The sequence below is a fragment of the Panthera pardus genome, unplaced genomic scaffold, assembly GCF_024362965.1.
Source record: "Panthera pardus isolate Hobbes unplaced genomic scaffold, ASM2436296v1 HiC_scaffold_3, whole genome shotgun sequence".
Lineage (NCBI taxonomy): Eukaryota > Metazoa > Chordata > Mammalia > Carnivora > Felidae > Panthera > Panthera pardus.
The window spans coordinates 19,359,106-19,378,429 of record NW_026526876.1 but is presented as its reverse complement, the minus strand read 5'-3'; the positions used below and the strand labels follow the sequence as shown (position 1 = coordinate 19,378,429).

Below are 19,324 nucleotides of genomic sequence, written 5' to 3'. Positions count from 1 at the left end.
CATGGATGCAGCTCTGGGATTCATAAATACACCCGTGGCTGCAGTGTGTGCTCTGAGCTACCTGGAAGAGGTGCTGCTTGAGGGAGGGCAGGGGACGGTGGTCAGTAGGATGGCAAGTGAGTGGAAGCCGCTATATTGGGCAGTTAGGAGACCCAAGGAGGATGCCCAAGAGGGGTGACAGCAAAAGAAATTCTGCGGGAGATGAATGGACAGGAGGGATGTGGTGATTAGACAGAGGGCAAAGGTTCCTGGCTGGTATTCAGGGCGGGGCCAGAAGCTGCAGCAGCCCCTGGGTCAACTCTGGGCCAAGGGAGGACAAGGTGCATGTTGGTTTCTGTTTTCCAGGCCACTTCACCTGCTTGGAGAGAATGGTGAGAGGCAGAGAGGGGGGCACTCTGACCACATCCTGTGAGTATAGCCCAGGATGGGAATCCTACAGGAAGTGGTTGTGTCGCGGGAAGAATTGGAATTCCTGCAAAATCCTTGTTAAGACCACTGGGTCAGAGAAACTGGTGAAGAAGGGCAGAGCGTCCATCCAGGAAAATCGTAGCCGACGCATATTCACCGTGACCTTGGAGGATCTCCGTCGGGAAGACGCAGACACCTACTGGTGTGGGATTGAGCGAACCGGCAATGACCTGGGGTACAAATTTTCTGTGGTTGTTGACCCAAGTAAGTACTACCCCTCCTGTGCTCTGGGGCCCTGGGGCCCACCCCCAGAGGAGTCAGGACTGTTTCTCTGACTTTCCAGGTAGATGGAGAGGAGTCTCAAAACTCTCCTGAGGCTATACGTGTGTGTGTGTGTGTGTGTGTGTGTGTGTGCTTATGTGAGCGTGTGTGTGCATATGCAAGGGTGTATGGGGGGCGCCAAGAGTCTGAGAAAGACTGGAAGAAAAGGTGAGCCCCCACAACTCCACATGTCTCCATCTGCTCTCTCCAGAGGGAGCAGAGAAGGACAGAGTTGGCCAGGACGAGCTTGTCCAGGGAAGACAGCTCCTCTTTTCCTGGTCACATCCCATCCTGCATGGGACATCATCAGGCATACAGAGAGGAGTGGGGAGCCAGAAAGACATGATCCTGAAGGTCTTAACTACAGGACAAGAGACCTTCTCCCTGTGCCCTCTTTTCCCCCCTCCCCCTTCTGGCAACGTCAGCACAAAGGAGTAAGCACGGGACTGTGCACCCAGTTCTGGGAGAAGGGAAGGTAGGTTCCACCATGGTGCGGGCACCCTCTCTTCTGGCTGCTTCTATCCTTGGAGGGAACCCTGGGCTCCCCTGCAGCTGCCCCAGAAGCACTATGTCCTCCCTGGAGACAGGTCTGGAAGGAGAGTCAGGCTATAGCCCCCGCCCTACTGTTCCACCTCTGGACCCCTGAATCTTGTCTCCAACACACAAACATACAGACACTAGGTAGGTAATACATCTGCTACTCAACACTCCATTTCTAAAGAGACAAAAGTCTCTTAAAACTTAGCATATGCACATATGGTATGCGAAAGTGTGGAGTGTGGAGGTATGCTTGTGTAGAATGTTCCAGAAATTAACTGAAAAAGACAAAAGTAGGGAGATGTGTGCATGAGTGGAGGAGGAGTTGGTGCCAGAGAATTGGAGTCTGGACCCTTGACCCAGATGACCTTCCCTGGGCAGGCCTGGAGAAGTAAGAAAGCAAGCCCTGGGGAGGCAGGAAGGACCGCAGGGGGAAGCAGGGGCTGTGGGCACTCGGCAGTCCCAGGAGACAGGGGACCCTGGGCCTGCCAGCTCGTGGGTCACATCGCTTCAGGGCAGCTGGCACAGAGCCTGCTTCAGGCCAGGCTGAGACTCAGAAAGGAGCCTGCCTGGCTGATTTAAGGCTCCAGGGATTGGGAACATGGTTCTGACATGCTCAGCTGTGCCCAGCAGGACACTGAGATGAAACTGAATGGGAATTGCCCACATAACCAGCAACCCCAATATCTCACATGGTGGTAAACTGGTGATTCTCTGCAAATCAGTAATCGTTTGTTTGGAATAATGCCAAAAAGATGCAAGAGAAAACCAACGTGGCTGAGCAGTGGCACTAAGACAGAAAGGTTCTGCACCCCTGGGGGTGGGGTGTGGAGACCATGGGAGCCACCTGTGACACTCACAACCATGCTCTTCTCTGTGTGTTTGGCCCCTAATCCAACAGACTCTCCCAAGCCTGTAACGAGAACAACGCTGCCCAGTTGGATTTCCTCTCGTCCATTTCCCCAGGGCATCAACAGCAGCCAGCCCATGGATTTGAATAGCCCGCTAACCAGGTGAGCAGAGCTGGACCCACAGACCTTTCCCACTGTTGCCTTGGGACAGCTCTCCTCGGGACACTCTCACAGGGACCCCCATTGGCCCCCCTGATGTTTCCTCTACTGGGGAGAAACAGCGAGGTCTGTGCTGGGTCCCCTCTTTTTCCTCTGAGTCCTTAAAGATCTCCCCTTCCCCACGAGAAACTTAAGCTAAGTTGTTCAGCTGGGCTGCAGGAGAGAAGCTTCTGGTCTCCTTCTGACCTGCCTCCCAACCCCCAAGCAGCCAAAACAGGTGCAGGTGCTTTCAGCCTCAAGTTGCCAGAAGGAAAGGGCTCTGGATTAGCTCCCTGTGGCTGCTGGAGCAAATCACCACCACCCTGGTGGCTGAAGACAAAACGATGTTATGATCTTAAAGTTCTGGAGACAAGGTCTGGGATGAGGCTCACTGGGCTAAACTCAAGGTGCTGGCAGGGCTGGCTCCTCCTGGAGGCTCTAAGGGAGAAGTGCTTCCTTGTCTTTTCCAGCTTCTGGAGGATGCTGCACCCCTGGCTCATGGTCCCTCCATCTGCACAGCCAGCAGGGGTGGTCAAGTCTTTCTCACCCTCATTACTCTGACACTGGCTCTCCCGTGTGCTTTCATTTATAAAGACACTGGTGATTCTATAGGATCCACCCAGATATCCCAGGATCACCTCCCCATCTCAAGGTCAGCTGCTGGCAAACTTAAATCCATCTGTATCATTAATTCCCCCATGCCATGTAACATAACACATTCACAGGTCTGGGGATTAGGACATTTTTGAGGGGGGGCATTATTCTGCCCACAGACAGTCAAGCAGGTACCTGTTCCATGGATCCAGCCCTCCCCTCCCCAAGTGCTAGGGAAATGCTGGGAAGGAATGGGAAGCTGACATTTCTGCTTTCTCACATTCCCAACATGGTCAGTCGACAGGCTGGGCCATCAGTCTGAAACCCACCCCCTCCACAGGCATCCAAAGAACAATCAATTAACTCTTTCTTCAAAGGGCAAACACCCTGCCCCAGTTTCACCCCATCCGAGTTCAGGGTGAAGGTGCGTTTCCTCCCAGAAGCCCCCTTCACCGCCTCCCTTCTGGTACAGTCTCTCTTCCTTCCCTTCTCAAGGATCCTACTCCTTGGAGCTGCCCTGCTGGACGGTGTGTTCGGTTATGTGTGCAGCCAGGCACTTGGTTCATGCTTCACGATCGGCCTCTGTCCTGCTCGTGACTATTTAAAGACCAGTTGTTCTGTGGAGTCAGGAGGGGAGGATGTGAAACTTTTAGGGGACTGAGGGGCACAGGAGGAAGCCTGCAGGTGGAGAGATGGGGTGGCACCTCCACAGGAAGTGGGGCTTGGGAAAAGAGCACAGTGGGTTCAAGGATAATTTAGGAAGTACAAAGCACCGTGTCTTCTCTCTCAAGAGAACCCCCTGTGAAATGAACATGACAAATCTTGCTCAAGGCAGGTAGAAGGAGAGAACAAGGCCAGCCTGCAGGGGGTCCTGGCACTGCTTGTAGGGGAGGGGATGAGGCAGAGGTTGAGGGGGACAGATTCTGGATACTGATGGGGGACTACCAGGGGGACATATGTGAGCAAGGGCCCAATGGTGCATAGACCATGTGTCCACGTACAGGGTGCATGTGATAGTGAACCTGCTGTGCTCTACCACGTGGGGGTCAGAGTGGGGAGAGATCCCTCCCAGGAGAAGCCAGAAGGTTAACAGTTAGGTTATATGGGTGGGGTATAGGTGAAAGTGGAGAGGTAAGGCCTAGGGCAGCCCCTGAAGAAGAGAGGTTCACTCCTGTCACCATATTCTCTGCTCAGGGCCCTGCGACGCAATCTTCATTTTGTGCTCTTTTTTTTTTTTTTTAATTTTTTAATGTTTATTTTTGAGAGAGAGAGAGAGAGGCATAGCATGAGTGGGGAGGGGCAAAAAGAGAGGGAGACACAGAACCCGAAGCAAACTCCAGCCTCTGAGCTGTCAGCACGGACCCTGATACAGGGCTCAAACCCACAGACTGTGAGATCATGACCTGAGCCGAAGTCGGATACTTAACCAACTGAGCCACCAAGGTGCTCCTTCACTTTGTGCTCTTGAATTTGGTGAAGTTTCCCCTGCTTGGAGACCTGCTGTTACTATGATGTGGTTGAGCAGGAGTCAGGGGGACTCAGGGGGAGATAAGTCACCCTGTGCAGGAGAACCACAGCTTTCGTCCCATGGACATCCCTACACCCTCTGGGATCTGATCAGGGAACGGACAGTGATTGCAGTTCCAAGAGAGATGAGGGTTCCTGTTAGGTGAGAACTCCTCTTGTCCTTAGGAATAAACTCTATTTCCCTCACTGCCCTGCACAGATCAGCGACCCTGGCCTTCAATGTAGCAGCAGAGAATCCTCCTGTGTGGATCCTCCTGGTACCTCCTCTTCTTGCCACCCTTGAGTGGCTCTGCCAAGGATAAATAACTATTACATCGTTCAGGACTCTGGCCAATGATGGGTTTTCCAATTCCAGACCAACAAGTAAGCATAAAACCTCAATTAAACCAAAAAGCTTGAGATTGTGTCCACGTGGACAAATACCCCTGATGGGCCAGCTGCACAGAGGTCTGCCAATTCCACCTTCTGCTGCATCCGTACCTCCCAGAGAAAGAATTGCCTGAGTGTAAAAGATTGAAGGCAGGGTTGGACCATCACCCAACCCACATCTCATCTGTTTGCACTATATATTTCCTATTAAAATCTATGGCTTGCTGCGCTCTTTTGAGTTTTTTTTTGTTGTTGGGAAATGATTTCAATGTTTTATATGTGAGAGGATGATCCTTTCATTCTAGGCAGTGTGAATTTAGATTACTCTAAATCCAATGTAGATTTAGATTGTTTCCAGCAACAGGGAGGTGGGAGATTAGAAAGTGAGAGGGCTGAATAAGCCCTTTTATCCCCTCAAAGAGGTCCCAACGTGGTTCCTTGTATGCAGATGCAAAATTTCACTGATGGCCAAGAGAGGTAAAGAAAAGTATAGGGATCTATGTCAGGAAATTATTTTCTGTAATTTTAAAAAGTGTATTGTGGTATATGTACACCTCAAACTTTACAAAGTCTTCACATGTTAAGTACACAGTCTAATCAGCTTTTTTAAAGCATGGAATACCTGGGTTACTGTCATCTCAAACGAGATCTTAATAGGGGTATGGATGTATGACTATAAATTTGACAAAACTCGTTGAAGTTTCTCTTTTTCCCTCTGTAAGTAATAAGTGTTTTGTGGGGAAGGGCTTTGTAACCATGTAAATACTCACCTGTCCCTTTATCTACATCAGTGGCCTCTGGGCCCAGGGGACTCGCCCAATGATCACAAGAAACAGTTCATTTCTGTCTCTTCATTTGTCCCTTGGCCCCACTGGTCTTTAGGTGCATGGGATCCAGGAGCCATTTGGACTTTTCCATATAGAGGGGACAGTCTAAGAGGCTCAGATCTGTCCCCATCACAGCTGTGATGCTGTCCATCCTCCAGGCACCTCAGACTCACCATCACCCACTCCTGGGTTTGGCCTGACCCTTGGCCTTTCCACCTCCCCACCCACCCCTGTCACTTACCCCTCCCCCAAGCTGAGTAATGGCAAGCCCAGAATGTGCAGCTCTTTGTGTGTAACTTCGTCTACCTCACTCATCAAAAACAACACAAGCTTTTTTCTTTGATAATTTTCGAAGGTATACATGTTTCCTCTCAATAGGGGTGCAGGGGTTTTTGGGTTTTCTCTTTTCTACTTACATTCTTCCTGGGCTCTGTCTACTCTTTTTTTGTATGTATCCATATTTAATAATGAACCATTTTTATTGGAACTATAATACCATGTTGCCCGCAAATTATATGTCGAAGTCCTAATCAGGGAAGATATCAAGGACCCACCAGTTGAGAAGTCTTTCCAAGTGTCTAGAGTAATGGCAGAGGAGATTTTAGAGGCTACTTACTTACCTGGATTCCTACAGATCAGAGAATGCTAAGATGAAATGTTTAGACTAGCATGGTGTCTGTGCCCATTCTTTATAAGGTAGTCTCATATGGAATAGGAACCATATGTAAAGTGGGTACCCCAAAACATAACTGTTTACTAGACAGAAGCAACCTTGCACATCCTGGGAGGTATAGAAACTACACCAGACTTGGGATCAAAGGCTTTGTTTCCAGTTCTGGCTCAGGTGCCACTGGTTCTGTGTCTTCTGTCTGGCCTCAGTTTCCTCATGGGTAAAGTGAAGTGTTTAATGACCCATATGGTTTCTTGAGCCCCATTTGTCTAGAATCAGGGAGATACTCAGAGGACTTGTGTGTCTGCCTCACATGCAATGGTTGTCAGTGAAAGTTTTGAAACAATGTAAATCACCAGTTCCTCATCAAATTTCAATTTAGTCCTTTATATGCTTATACCAATATACGCTAAAATGGCTTTTATTTTGCTCCGAGGGTTTACACTCCATTACTACCATTATGTGTTTTGATGTTCAAATTGTCCCAGATTTGGCCAGTGGGAGCCCCTTCGAGCGGCTTCCTGTCCTTTTGATGTGTCTCTCTGGCCCTTGACCTCTTCCTCTTTTGCGACACAAGATGTCCAAGGCTCAACTTGTCAGTTCTGTGTCCCAGCCCTGGAATCAGCCACTTCTCAAAGAACTCTACTTCCTTTTAGTGGAGAATGATTTTCAAGAAGCCAAAGGCCCGGGAGCTGGGTGCTCTCTAGTTATTAGGATGTCCCTTTTCCTAGGTCCTCTGCAGATACACCTACATATACAGGTAACTGATGGAAACATACTCCCTGTTGTATTCACATCTATGGGCTTTCAGGGACAGCCTGAAACTATCAGTTCCCTGCAATGCTCCCAATTCCCAGTCAGAAGCACAGGGCTCATTCTAGTTTTCTGGTTTTCTCTATTTGTGACTCCTCTCGCACTGTGAGAAACTTGACTTCTGGAAGCTTCCGTATATTTACTTATGGGTCAATACCACTACGTGTAACCAATCTCCCTTGGAAGGTGCATCAACACCCATGCCCAGCTCTTAGGCATTTCCTCTTGTGAAGTATGCTTCTTATTTGATTTGAACTTCTTTTCTTTTCTTTTCACCCATAAGCTTTTGAAGGTGCTACTCCCTCTACAAATAAAAGTTGATATTTGCCAAAGTCTAGTGTAAGGAGGGAGGCGGCTGGGAGGGTCTGCGAGCTGGAGCAGGTGGCAGCCTGGAACCTCTCTCTTTCGATGAGGGCACGTGTCCTATTGGTTCTCAGCTCACCCACCACCACCAACCTGGTAGCTCTCTGCTTGGCAGCCTTTTGCCACTCCTTCTCCCCTCTCATCCACTCCCATCTGCTACAGCATTCTCCACTGCCTGGGGGCCCAGGTCATGTGCATCAATATGCCAAGTCTGCCATTCAGAGCATAAAGATAAAGAATTGACCACATCCAATGGTGGGGATGTGGGGTGGTCGTTTATTAACACATTGAAAGAAGGGTAGAAATTTATAATCTTTTTGGTAATATGCACCAAATTGGAAAATGTACTGACCAGTAACACAGCTATTTTTTTAAATTGGAATGTACTTTACAAGTATATCCATAAATGTGTATCAAGTCATACATGCAAGGCGATTCATTACAGAGTTGCATGTAGTTGCAAAAAAAAAAAAAAACAAACAAAAAAAACAAAAACAAAAACCCAAAACAACGGAAATGTCCAACACAAGCAAAAACAAGTCATGATACATAAATATCATGGAATACTATGAAGCCATTAAAAACAAAAATCTATAGATATTGTTATAGAATGATTTTTAAAATACATTAAGTGAGAGAACAATATATGCTATTTTTTGGTGACGAGAGGAAAGATATACACACATATATATACTTCGGATGCATAGAGTTTTTTCAGTGGACACACACACATGCTCTTTATCTCTTACACACTCAGAGACACACACACACAGACACACACGCTGGTTACAGTCCTTACCTTTGGGTAGGGTTGTACTATAGAAGACAGAACATACTTTTCTACTTCACATTTTGTGTATTTTTAAAATTTCTCTTTCTAAAAATCCACATTAAATATAAAAATGGGCATATCTGCCCAATTTTTCACTAGCTCCCTCTTGCTGAGGAGATGCCAATGGTGCATGAGGGAAGAGTACTTCCCTGGGTCAATGGTCACCTGGACCCATGGTCATCTCCAACTCTCCTAATCCCACACCAGGCTGTGTCTGCATTGACTTGCCTGAGTTCCTCCATGTGTATTTAGAAGCCAGAGCTGGTTCACTGAATTAAGAAGATACAGATCACGACCTGCTGCATGAGGAGGCACAACCACCCACGTGGGTGGGCAGGTAGGTAGCTCCCTCCATAGCCACACTCCCACTTTAGGGACATGAACCACCCAGGGACAGGGACATTTTAATGAAGGGCGCAGTTTCAATACACCCACATGATGGAAGCAGAGTCACAACATTTATTGTTTACAGATCCAGGGGAGAGCCTGGGGAAGGGCAGTCCCCCATCCTGGACCACGAACAAGCAGGAGACTGAGAGCCCCTGTGACTTACAAGGGGGTCGGGGAAGAGGTCACTGATTTTTCACAGAATGAAATCCAAGTGGTTAATTTAAAAGGTGCCCCAGAAAAAGCAAAGAAGGAACTTATGGAAGAATTCTAAGCTTGGGTCCTTATCTAAATTTCCAGATTTCAGGAGTGAACAGGGATGTCATTTTGTAAAACGCCTGGGAGCAACTCAGAAAAACACCAGCTCATTTTTTTCAAAAGTTGTTTTACTTCCCCCATATGAGCATGGAGAATGTGCACTTTTTCTGATTGATGGACACATGGTTCTTCTTCAACTCTGATCCAGTGGTTTGAACAACGATGTTGCAGCTACTCAAATCAGCATCTTGACACCAGGACCTCACATAGGTCTCCCACTCTGGGCCATAGTGACATTGCATGGTCACTTGCAGAGGAAAGGAGAAGGAAGAAAATATATGAAGAAAAGAAAAACATTAATTTGAAGTAGGAAGGAAATATAAAACAGAGAAGACCAAAAAGCCAACAATTGCTTTTTTTTACAAAAACAAAACCTAGAAAGATATTCATGATAAAAGGAGAGATCTGAATAATTGATACCAGGGATGAAAAAGGGTATTCACACAATATCCTGTGCATAAATAAGAAGGTAAGATAATTAGGGTACAGGATAATAAAAGGATATCTAACCACGTTTAAGCCAATAAATTTGAAACTCAGGGCGAAATAAAAAATCTCTAGCAAAAATTATGTAATGTGCTAAAATAGGAACAAAGAGAAATAGAAAACCTGAATCATCTTACAACTATTTAAATGAATCATATTCATTATTAAAAAACTCTCCAACAGGCACCTGGCTTACTCAGTCCTTAGAAAATGCTACTCTTGATCTCAGCATCAGGAATTCAAGCCTCCTGCTGGGTGTAGAGCTTACATACAAATAAGTAAAACACCTCTCCAAAGGGAAACTCCAGACACATAGAGCTTGAATGGAGATTTCCACTGAACATTTAAGGAAGAAATAATGTCTATCTTACACAAAAAATTCCAGGACATAGGAAAAGAGGAGGTAATCCCAAATCCATTTATGAATCTAGCATAATCTTGATTTCAAAACCTGACAAGGACAGTGCAATAAGAAATATTATAGGCAAATCCACTCATGAACATAAATGCAAAAGTCTGCAACCAAAAATCAGCAAGCTGAATCCAGGGATATATAAGCAAGATAATACATCATCACCAAGTTGGGTTTATCCCAAGAATGCAAAATTGTTTGAACATGAGAATATTAATAAGTATAATATGCCACATTAACAGACTAAAGGAGACAAATCATATGATCATCTCATAGATACGGACAAAAAGTATTTGATAGATTTAAACAGCGCTTTGACTATGGAGGCCATTCTGGACCTCAGAAATCAACTACACCACCACAACTATGCTGGGGCCCTTTCCCTCTGACACTGGATATGGAGCAGAGGGTGGGAATAGCCACTATGAAGTCCCAGCCCCAAACTCCAGAAAGAGCAGGAACACAGGGCACCAGAGGTCCAGGAAAGCATTGGCAGGAATTGGAGTCTCTGGGTCCCATGGAAGGAGGTCCCTTTGGCCTATGGGCTGAAACTGGGACCATCACCTTGATCTCTGTGGGCAATAGACTCAGACACTGCATTGTGCAGAGAAACACATGCCCAAAAAGGCTTGATCCAGTCCTGGAGGAGGTACTGGGAGCCATGAGAGCATCTAAGAGAAGCCCCAAGGGATCAGTCAGGTTCTAGGAGAACTCAGGACTCAACCATCCTGTGTGACAGTTCACTCTGAGTGACACTGAAGTCACTGGAGAGGAGCCTCAGGGCCCAGGACAGAGCAGGCTCTAAAGACACACAGCCACACTTACACATACTCTTACCTGGGTCAATGGTCACTTTGACTTTGACCCCAAGGTCAGTTCCAGATTTCTCAATCCCACACCAATAGGTGTCTGCATCGTTCCACCTGAGCTCCTCCATGGTCACGGTGAACATGTGCATTTTCTGATTGTCCTGGATGGACACTTGGTTACCCTTTGCTTTCTCCCCTGATCCATTGGTTTTCACAAGGATACGGCAGTTCTCCCAATTAGCTCCTTGACACCACCACTTCTTGTAGGTCTCCCACCCAGGTTCATAGCGACACTGCACGGTCAGCGAGCCCCGCACGGGGCCACTCACTGCATTTGACACTGCCATGAGGGGATATGAGCCTGAAAAACACAAGTCCACGTGCCTGTCACCACCACACCCCATTGCCTGAGGAAGAGCCACAGCCTCCTGTATCACAAATGATTCCAATAAACCCAAGTACCTGATGAGTTGAATAACAGTCAAAGAAGGAATAGACGTTCCACAAGACAGACCTTTGTCCTTCAAAACTCCAGTGGGTCAAATCCACCCCAGAAATCACCTAAGAGCGCAACTACAGATCTCAAAGAATCAAAAACACCCATACTGAGCAATGGCAACATCCTATAACCCACTCCTCCCCCTCCCCGTGGCCAATGTCATCTGGAGAGCAAATGACCCAAGGAAAGGCAAGACCCCAGTACACTTTGGCCCACTGCTCTCATGCAAGATGTTGGCTCTGTGGTTTCAGATCTTTTCATTTTTCGAGAGTAACCAGGAATCTGGATTTTGTGTGGACCTCTCTATGTTAAAACACTGGTGGTCACTTAAAGTCCTCCTATAAGTGAAGTCATCTGATTTTTGTCTTTCTCTGACTAATTTCACTTAGCATAATACCCTCTAGTTCCATCCACATAGTTGCAAATGGCAAGATTTCATTCTTTTTGATTGCCAAGTAATACTCCATTTTGTTTGTGTGTGTGTGTGTGTGTGTGTGTGTGTGTGTATGAAGGGAAACAAAAATAATATAAAAACAGGGAGGGAAACAAAACAGAAGAGACTCATAAATAGGGAGAACAAACTGTGGATTACTGAGGGGTTGTGAGAGGGGAAATGGGCTAAATGGGTAAGGGGCACTAAGGAATCTACTCCTGAAACATCATTGCACTATATGCTAACTAATTTGGATGTAAATTTTAAAAAATAAAAAATAAAATTTAAAAAAACACTGGTGGTCAGCACATAAATAGAGCAAAGGAATTTCTGTGTCTTTAAGTATTAAGAAATTATCTTCAAAACTATGTGACAAATTCACTATTGGGGCAAATTCTTTGATTCCTGGAAATTGTTTTCCCAAGAATATTGAATATTCAAGTTCTTTCATGGTTCTTGAGTTGGTTCTATTCTTTTGGTTTGTTTTTCCAAGAAAGTTACCTATTTCATGGAGTATGTATTAGCATAAAGTCCTGTAATTACAAGGTACTTTTCATGGGGCACCTGGGTGGCTCAGTTGGTTGAGTGTCTGAGTCTTGATTTCAGCCCAGGTTATGATCTCACAGTCATGGGACTGAGTCCTGCATCAGGCTCTGCACTAACAGAGGAGAGCCTGCTTGGGATTCTCATTCTCCTTCCCTGTCCCCTGCCCCTGATCATGCTCTCTCTCTCAAAATGAATAAATACTAAAAAAAAAAAAAGAAACAAAGTCCTTTCATAACCAAAATGTTCATATCTTGGGGCACCTGGGTGTCTCAGTCAGGCTTTTGGTTTTTGCTCAGGTCATGATAAAACTGTTCCTGACATTGATCCCTATGCTGGGCTCTGTGCTGACAGAGCAGAGTCTGCTTGAGATTCTCTCCCACTCTCTGCCCCCCCCCTTTCTGTCTGTCTGTCTCTCTCTGTCAAAATAAAGCAACTTTAAAAAATAATTCAAACGTTCATATCTATTATAATTACACATTCTGACTACATGGCACTGCTTGATTTTTGTTGATTACACATGCTGCAAGATATCTTCCTTTCCGTTTCTCCTTCCCTCCTCTTTGTCTTTTGCACATTAACCCAGTTTGAGATTAGTTTGTAAATATTACTGTTTTTATTTCCTAAGTTGTTAATTTCTCATATATATAATTTGTTCCTCTTATTTCCTCAACATTACCATTGTGCTCTTTTTCCAGTTTGCTAAGTTAAAGACAGTGATAATTTTGTTTTTTTCTAAAATGAAAAAATATTGTTTAAGGCTAAGGATTTATTTTTTCCAATTTAAAAATTGAAGTATAATTCACATATCATAAATTTTAAAGTGGTTTTCAGATATTCATGAAGTTGTGCAACATCACCTCTAATTCCAGAACATTTTTGTCACCTCAGAAAGAAATCCTACACCCAATCTCTCCTCACTTCCCTCTTGCCTGAAGCTTTTGAAATCACTAATCTACATTCTGTCTATAACTTTCTCCCTTTTGGATATTTCATATGAACAGAATCTTACAATTAATGGCCCTTTTTTCTAGCTTCATTAATTTAACATAATAATTGTTCAGGTTTATCCACCAAGTAGGGTATGTGGGCACTTCAGTCCTTGGTAGGGATTGGCCACATTTAGTTTCTCATTCATCAGTTGACGATATATGGGTTGTTTTCACCTTTTGGCCAAGTGAATAATATTGCTGTGAGCAGTTATGTCTTAGTCTTTGCACTGACTCATGAGAAGGGAAGCTGATACTGTGCTCACAGTCAGAAGCTCCAGAATGGGTTTGTTCAAGAGCCCATAAGAAGCTGCTACGATTCTGAGAAGTCTCTGAGAAACTCCCACCAATGATCTCAGTCTCCACCAACAGAGTGAGGGTTCCCAAGCGCTTGACAAGAAGTCACTCTGAATCTCCCACCCACCCATGGGCCCTTCAGCTGCCTCCAGAGTGTAAGGCTGCTTTCCCACCTCCCAAATCTCTGGCAAGTACTTCCATTGACAAACTCCAACCCACAGAAGGAAGGCGATTGGGGGAAACAGGATTCCAGGATTTTGCTTAGTGAAGTGGAAGAAGGCTTAGATGGGTTGGTAGTGATGTCAATCTGACAACAGATGAGCTAGGCTTGCTTGCCCCTTGATCAATTCTGTCTCTATGTTGTCAAAGACTAATGTTTGTGTTGCCCCAGAATTCATATGTTGAAGTCCTAACCTCCCCTGTGATGTTGTTTAAAGATGATGCCTTTCTTTCTCTCTGTCTCTGTCTCTCTCTCTTTCTCTCCTTGCTTATGCACAAAAAGGAGGTCACCATGAGAATGTGGTGCCTGAAAACCAGAAGGAGAGCTTTTATCACAAACTGAATCAGCCCGCACCTTGGTCTTTGACTCCCCAGCCTTCAGAATGTGAGAAAATAAATTTCTATAGTTTAAGCCACTCAGTCTGTGGTATGTTGCTATTATGACTAATACATATTTGTAACCCTTTTATCCCCACATGAACTTCCACATTAAGAACATAATAATATGCAAGTTTTCCCAAAATTGTCTGCCTGGAGATCTCCTTATCAGAGTTTTTCTCTTCCACACATATGATGATGAAGTCAATGGATGAATAAATGAGGTTATTTTATTGCCCCTGATAACCTCCTTCCCAGAAGAAACACTATTTGCATCCAGCCCCAAACCCTGTGGTTCTTTCCAATGACAGGGAGCAGAGCTGGGGCAGCCAAATGGTCCGATGGTAGTTCCTATCCCTTCTGAGCATCAAGCACTAGCTACCTCCAAGGATGTAACATACAGTCCACAAATAAACTCCTTCTAATCCCTGGTCTTCCTCCCCCAGTGACACCACTCAAAGAGTCTCAGTTGTTGCGCTGGAAGACAGGTCTTTGGATCATCCAGAGCAGAGACTCAGGCTGACTGATACGTGGGGATGAGCAACTCTCCAGAGATCCTGTAACACCCAGGTTTTGCTGGCGTCTTCCTACCTATACTCTAGCTCTTCAGAAGAGAGGTTCCCTGCTTGAGGGACAAATCAAGACCAATTGTGCATACTTTCAAATGATCCAGATGTCTGAACCCCACCTTGACTGAGTGGGTCTCAGCTGGAGGTTGGACTCCTTAAATATCCCTCAGGAATTCATGCATTTAACTACCATCTATCCATCGTCCATCCATCCATCCATCCATCCATCCATCCATCCATTCATGTATCTGTCATCTGTCTATTGATTTATCTGCCGGGGACAATAAACAGTGCCCTAGAAAACAGGCATAGTTTGTGTTATTTATTTTTATTTTCCTTCCCCAACACCTAACTTAGTACCTGTCTGGTAACAAAGCTTTTAAAATAGTTTTTTAATGAATGAGTGTCTGGATCAATGAAAGGCTCTGTGATTTCCATGTGGGACAGATGCTGTCATCGTTCTGCCCCGATCCTTAAGGTGCTCAGTCCTGAAGGTCCCACGCTACTCACCTTGGACGATGGGAAGGAACAGAACCAGGAACAGCCACATGTCCTGCCTGCCTGGGTTGTCTCTCTGATGCTCAGCTAATGCCAGTTGCCCTCTGGGGACTTGAACTGAACTCAGAGGCAAAGTGCTTGCTTTTCTCTAAATCATTTTTTTTTTTTTTTTAGTTTCTCTCACCTACTTCCCTTATTTTTTTTTCTTCACTGACTTCCTAATTTCATTCATTAGAAGAAAAGTAGTGCCGTCCTTTGGGAGCCTATGACTGATGTTATCATGTGTCTTCAATGATTTGGGGAAGCAAAGCATCCCACTGGCCAGGGTGCTACTTGCAATTGTGTGTGGGGAGCCAGCTGCCAGCAAACCAGGTGACCCAGTGCAGCAGGACAGGGACACAGAACCTCAGAGTCGGGTCCAAGGGAGGGATGGGCACACGTTGGGTTTGTACCTGAGGAAGAATCAGTGCTCAGGGCTCACACCCAGCCTCGCTGCACATACAGCCCCATCCCGGACCCCCTTCCAGGCAGCCCATGTCAGTGCATACCAGACCACGTCTCCTACCCTGGGCCCTGGTGCAGCCCAGATCCTGAACCACTGCCCCTCCATCTCAGGCTTCTCGATGAGATCTTGAGTCCTTCTGAGGCAAAGGTGCCATGGGGGAGATTATAAGGAAGGAGAAGTCGCCTTTTCCCGTCAGTCTCATTGTACCCTAGATGCTTCCTCTGTCAACCCTTGGCAGATTTCCCCTGGGTGTGGGCTGTTGGCCACTTCCCAGCTCCAAACTGCTTCTGTTAATGATTCCTAAGTGACTTTCACACCGGTGTCCACTTTTCCTTCAGGTGTCCCCTCCTGACGGCCCCCTGTTCCCTTTCCCTCTCCTCTCTGAATCAATTCTTTTGTCTCCTTTTTCCATCTATGTTTACCATGTTTGTGAGTTTGGTTGTACTTTTTGAGGGTGGGTTTCTTGTGTTTTGTGCTTTTATTTGCTCTTCTAATCTTTAGATGAAATATTTAGTTTGGGAATCACATTATTTTGAAATCATTACTTATTTTGGGAGAGAGATAGATGCTTAACTAACTGAGCCATGCATAGGCCCAAGGAATTATATTATTATTTCAAAAGCTCCCAGTCTGTTCTCTCTTTGCAGATGTTTTAGAAAATTCTCCTCATTTGTGGTCATGTTTTGGTTTGGCTGGTCTTGTTTGGTCCTTCTCTTTCATATCACATGTTTGACTCAAATGTCTGATCATTGTTGGTTATCTGATTGTAACTGAGGTTGAGCCAAAACATAGCCTACTGGGGCTCTGAGCATGTGGGTGCAAAACACCATGTGAAATAGGTGTGTCGTATTGTGTCTAATTATTTACCCTTCCATCCCGTCTTGACCTACAGGCTATGCTTTCCCACAAGCCGCCGAGGAGTATTCTAAATACCACAGTGAAGAGGCTTAAAGGTGGCCTCTAGCAACCTCTTTAGTTCCCTTGGTTTCCACATATATTTTATTAAGTTAAAGAGTCTCCTGGGAGCTGGAAATGTTTCTCTCTTGATTTGGGAACTGGTTCCATGGAGTGTTTATTTCTGCAGATGTATTGAACTGTGCACTTCTGATGTGTGCACTTCCTATGTGTATTTTATACTCCAATAAAAAGGTTTTAAATTTTACCATGGAAATCTTTCCAAGCCATCACATATGTGCTTATCAACCCCTTAAATAGCAGCCTTAATGTTTCATTGTGTGACGGTAGCATAATTAACTATTCCTATATGGATGACAGTTGACCCTGTTTCTAGCTTTTTACTCTTGCAAACCTATGCTGCAGGCTTCTAGTTCAGGTAAGATGAAGTCAACACACTCCAAAGACCTCCCCACGCCGCCCCGACTACAGCTGAGAACTCAGGCAGAATACATGGAGCTGCTATCTGAGTATTTTGCAAACTGAACCCTAGTAAGAGATTGGGGAAGGAAACTGGACCAATCCAGCTGTGTGTTTTCTGGTTATGGTTCCTTCTATAGCCTCCCGCCTGAGTGTGAACCCTGTAGCCCACATCCTGAAAGTGCACTCTCAGCAGGGATCTTAAGTGCTCCAGAAGAGGGGGAAAGGGAAGCCCTAATGGGAGATGGGGTCAGATGCCCAGAGTGTTCTTGGTGTTTGTGTTTTCTTTCCCTCCCACCAGGTCCCCAGCAAGCCACAGCACAGAAGCTGCAACTCCATCTGAAGCCGCTGGGGGCCAACAGTTGGAACTCTGAAGGAGAAGAGTCCTCCCAGCCCAGAAGAGCTAGGGTCCCAAGACCTGGGGTTAGAAATACCAGTTCATCTTCTCCCTCTTTGTTCTCCTTCTGCTTGCACCTAAAAGCAAACCCAATGACAGGAAATACAAAGCAGATTGGGGAGAAAAAAGCGTCCGCTCTCCAAGCTTCCCAACCAAAGGACCAGAATGGGAAGGGGTGGAGGCTCTGAAAGCTGGGCGGGGAATTGGGGGATGGAGAAGAGGAAGCAGCTGAAAAAAGGGATCCTAGGCCTACCAGGCTCGCGCCCCAGCTGTGTGCGCTCCTGATCAGACGCTGGAGAAATACTCCACGTTGAGAACTTGGTAAAGACCTCCACTGGAGGGCGCCCAAGTGGCACATCTGAGGAGCACCTGCCAGGCTCCAGAGAGCTCCACCAGAGGACACGGAACCGCAGTCCACAGAAGCCACATCACCACTTGAGGCCCTAGCCTCACCAGCTGGACTGCCTGCCAAGAATGAAACCAAAGTCAGAGTTAAAGACCTTTCCAGCGAGGTGATTACCATTGTTTTGCAGTTCGTGGTGGTTAGTTCCGTGAAATGATGCATGCGTTAAACACATAGAACCAAACACCATCACATAGTTGTACTTTATGTAAGCTTTGAGAAGTAGCAAAAACAACAAGAAAAAAGTTTGAAACAGTGCACTTTGTGTATATGTGGTTTATTTATCCCAACTACACCTCAATCAAACTTGAGAAAAAAGGAAGGGAGGGAAAAGTTTGAGGGGAGGCCAATATTCCTGCCCACTATCCCTTCATAGTTCTCAGTTGTAGGCAGAAGCCCCAGGGTTTATTGGGACCCCACCCCAGGGTTTATTGGGACCCCACTCCCCACCCCAGGAGAAAGCGTGGCTATCACACACCAACACAAACAGAGGCAAAGGGCTGTGGGCAGGCTGTCCCAAGATGGGCCACTTTGGCAAGAAGATTATTTTGAGCTAAAGGCAGTCAAGACCCTGTGGGCTCCAGAGAAACCTTTGACCCTCCCTTAATTATATACAAGAATCTCAATTGGAGGGTTTTTGCAGATAAGGGTTATTATGAGGGATAAATGTTATCTGAGTAACTCAACTGCATGGCAGGGCAAACGTTTGTTTACACACATTTACTGGTTTTCATCTCCCTGTGAGTTGCTTTTTTTTCCCCTTTGAGTTCCCAGACCACTACCCCCTTTTCCTTAATTCAAATTGACATTTATACCCTTTATGCCTGACTGCCATGTCAGTGTGAGTTCTCCACATACATACTATTAAATTTTAATTTCTTCTGTTAATCTATCTCATATGAATTTGATTCTTAGTCCAGCTAGAAGGACCTTGAAGGACCCAGGAACTCTTTCTCCCTGAGAAGGGGATGGGACATTCTTGCTCCCCAACAGTTGGTGTAGTCAGCAGGACTAGCTGGACACCACTCACTGAGACTCTGCCACAGAGACAGACATGTCTAGGATATCTGAGAGATAGCCAGAAGAAGATAAAATTTCTCTCCATGTCAGCTTCCTGGAATGGCTATTTGCTGAGGCCAAGGAAACGAGTATGATGAGAGTCCCTATCTCTATTTCACCATTTTGATGAGCAGGAGAAAATATTTGTGGACCTAGTTCCTTGGGCTTAGTGGCTTTGTGGTTCAACCAGTTCAATTTGGCTGAGTGTCCTTTCATTACTGATCCATTTCATCCCAGAAATGTTCTTTGTTTTCCTTTGTCTATATGATTTCTGATGTTTGTCATCTGTTGCTAAGGGACATCTTGGAAGCCAGAGCTGCAAAATTGGTGGACACAAGTCGAGCACTTAAAAGCTGTTTGAGCTCTTGTCACCTGAAGAGGATTCCCATGATAGGATGAGCTGGTCATGGAATGGGGTAGACTGACACTAGGTCACCCA

At 45.7% G+C, this 19,324-nt stretch overlaps 2 protein-coding genes across 2 annotated transcripts; one reads left to right on the top strand and one right to left on the bottom strand.

Annotated features, from left to right (window-relative positions):
- The first annotated feature begins 355 nt into the window (after positions 1-355).
- Positions 356-5,035, top strand: LOC109276984 (CMRF35-like molecule 5). The gene is made up of 3 exons (XM_019466338.2): positions 356-672; positions 2,168-2,279; positions 4,636-5,035. Exons 1-3 carry the CDS (start codon positions 369-371, stop codon positions 4,736-4,738), a joined length of 519 nt encoding a protein of 172 aa, XP_019321883.2. The 5' UTR covers positions 356-368; the 3' UTR covers positions 4,739-5,035.
- Positions 5,036-8,754: 3,719 nt separating this feature from the next.
- LOC109276986 (CMRF35-like molecule 5) lies at positions 8,755-15,291 on the bottom strand. The gene is made up of 3 exons (XM_019466341.2): positions 15,160-15,291; positions 10,751-11,083; positions 8,755-9,262 (listed from the first exon to the last, which is right to left on the bottom strand). The coding sequence occupies exons 1-3, from the start codon at positions 15,197-15,199 to the stop codon at positions 9,084-9,086; spliced, it is 552 nt and encodes a 183-aa protein (XP_019321886.2). The 5' UTR covers positions 15,200-15,291; the 3' UTR covers positions 8,755-9,083.
- Positions 15,292-19,324: the final 4,033 nt, after the last annotated feature.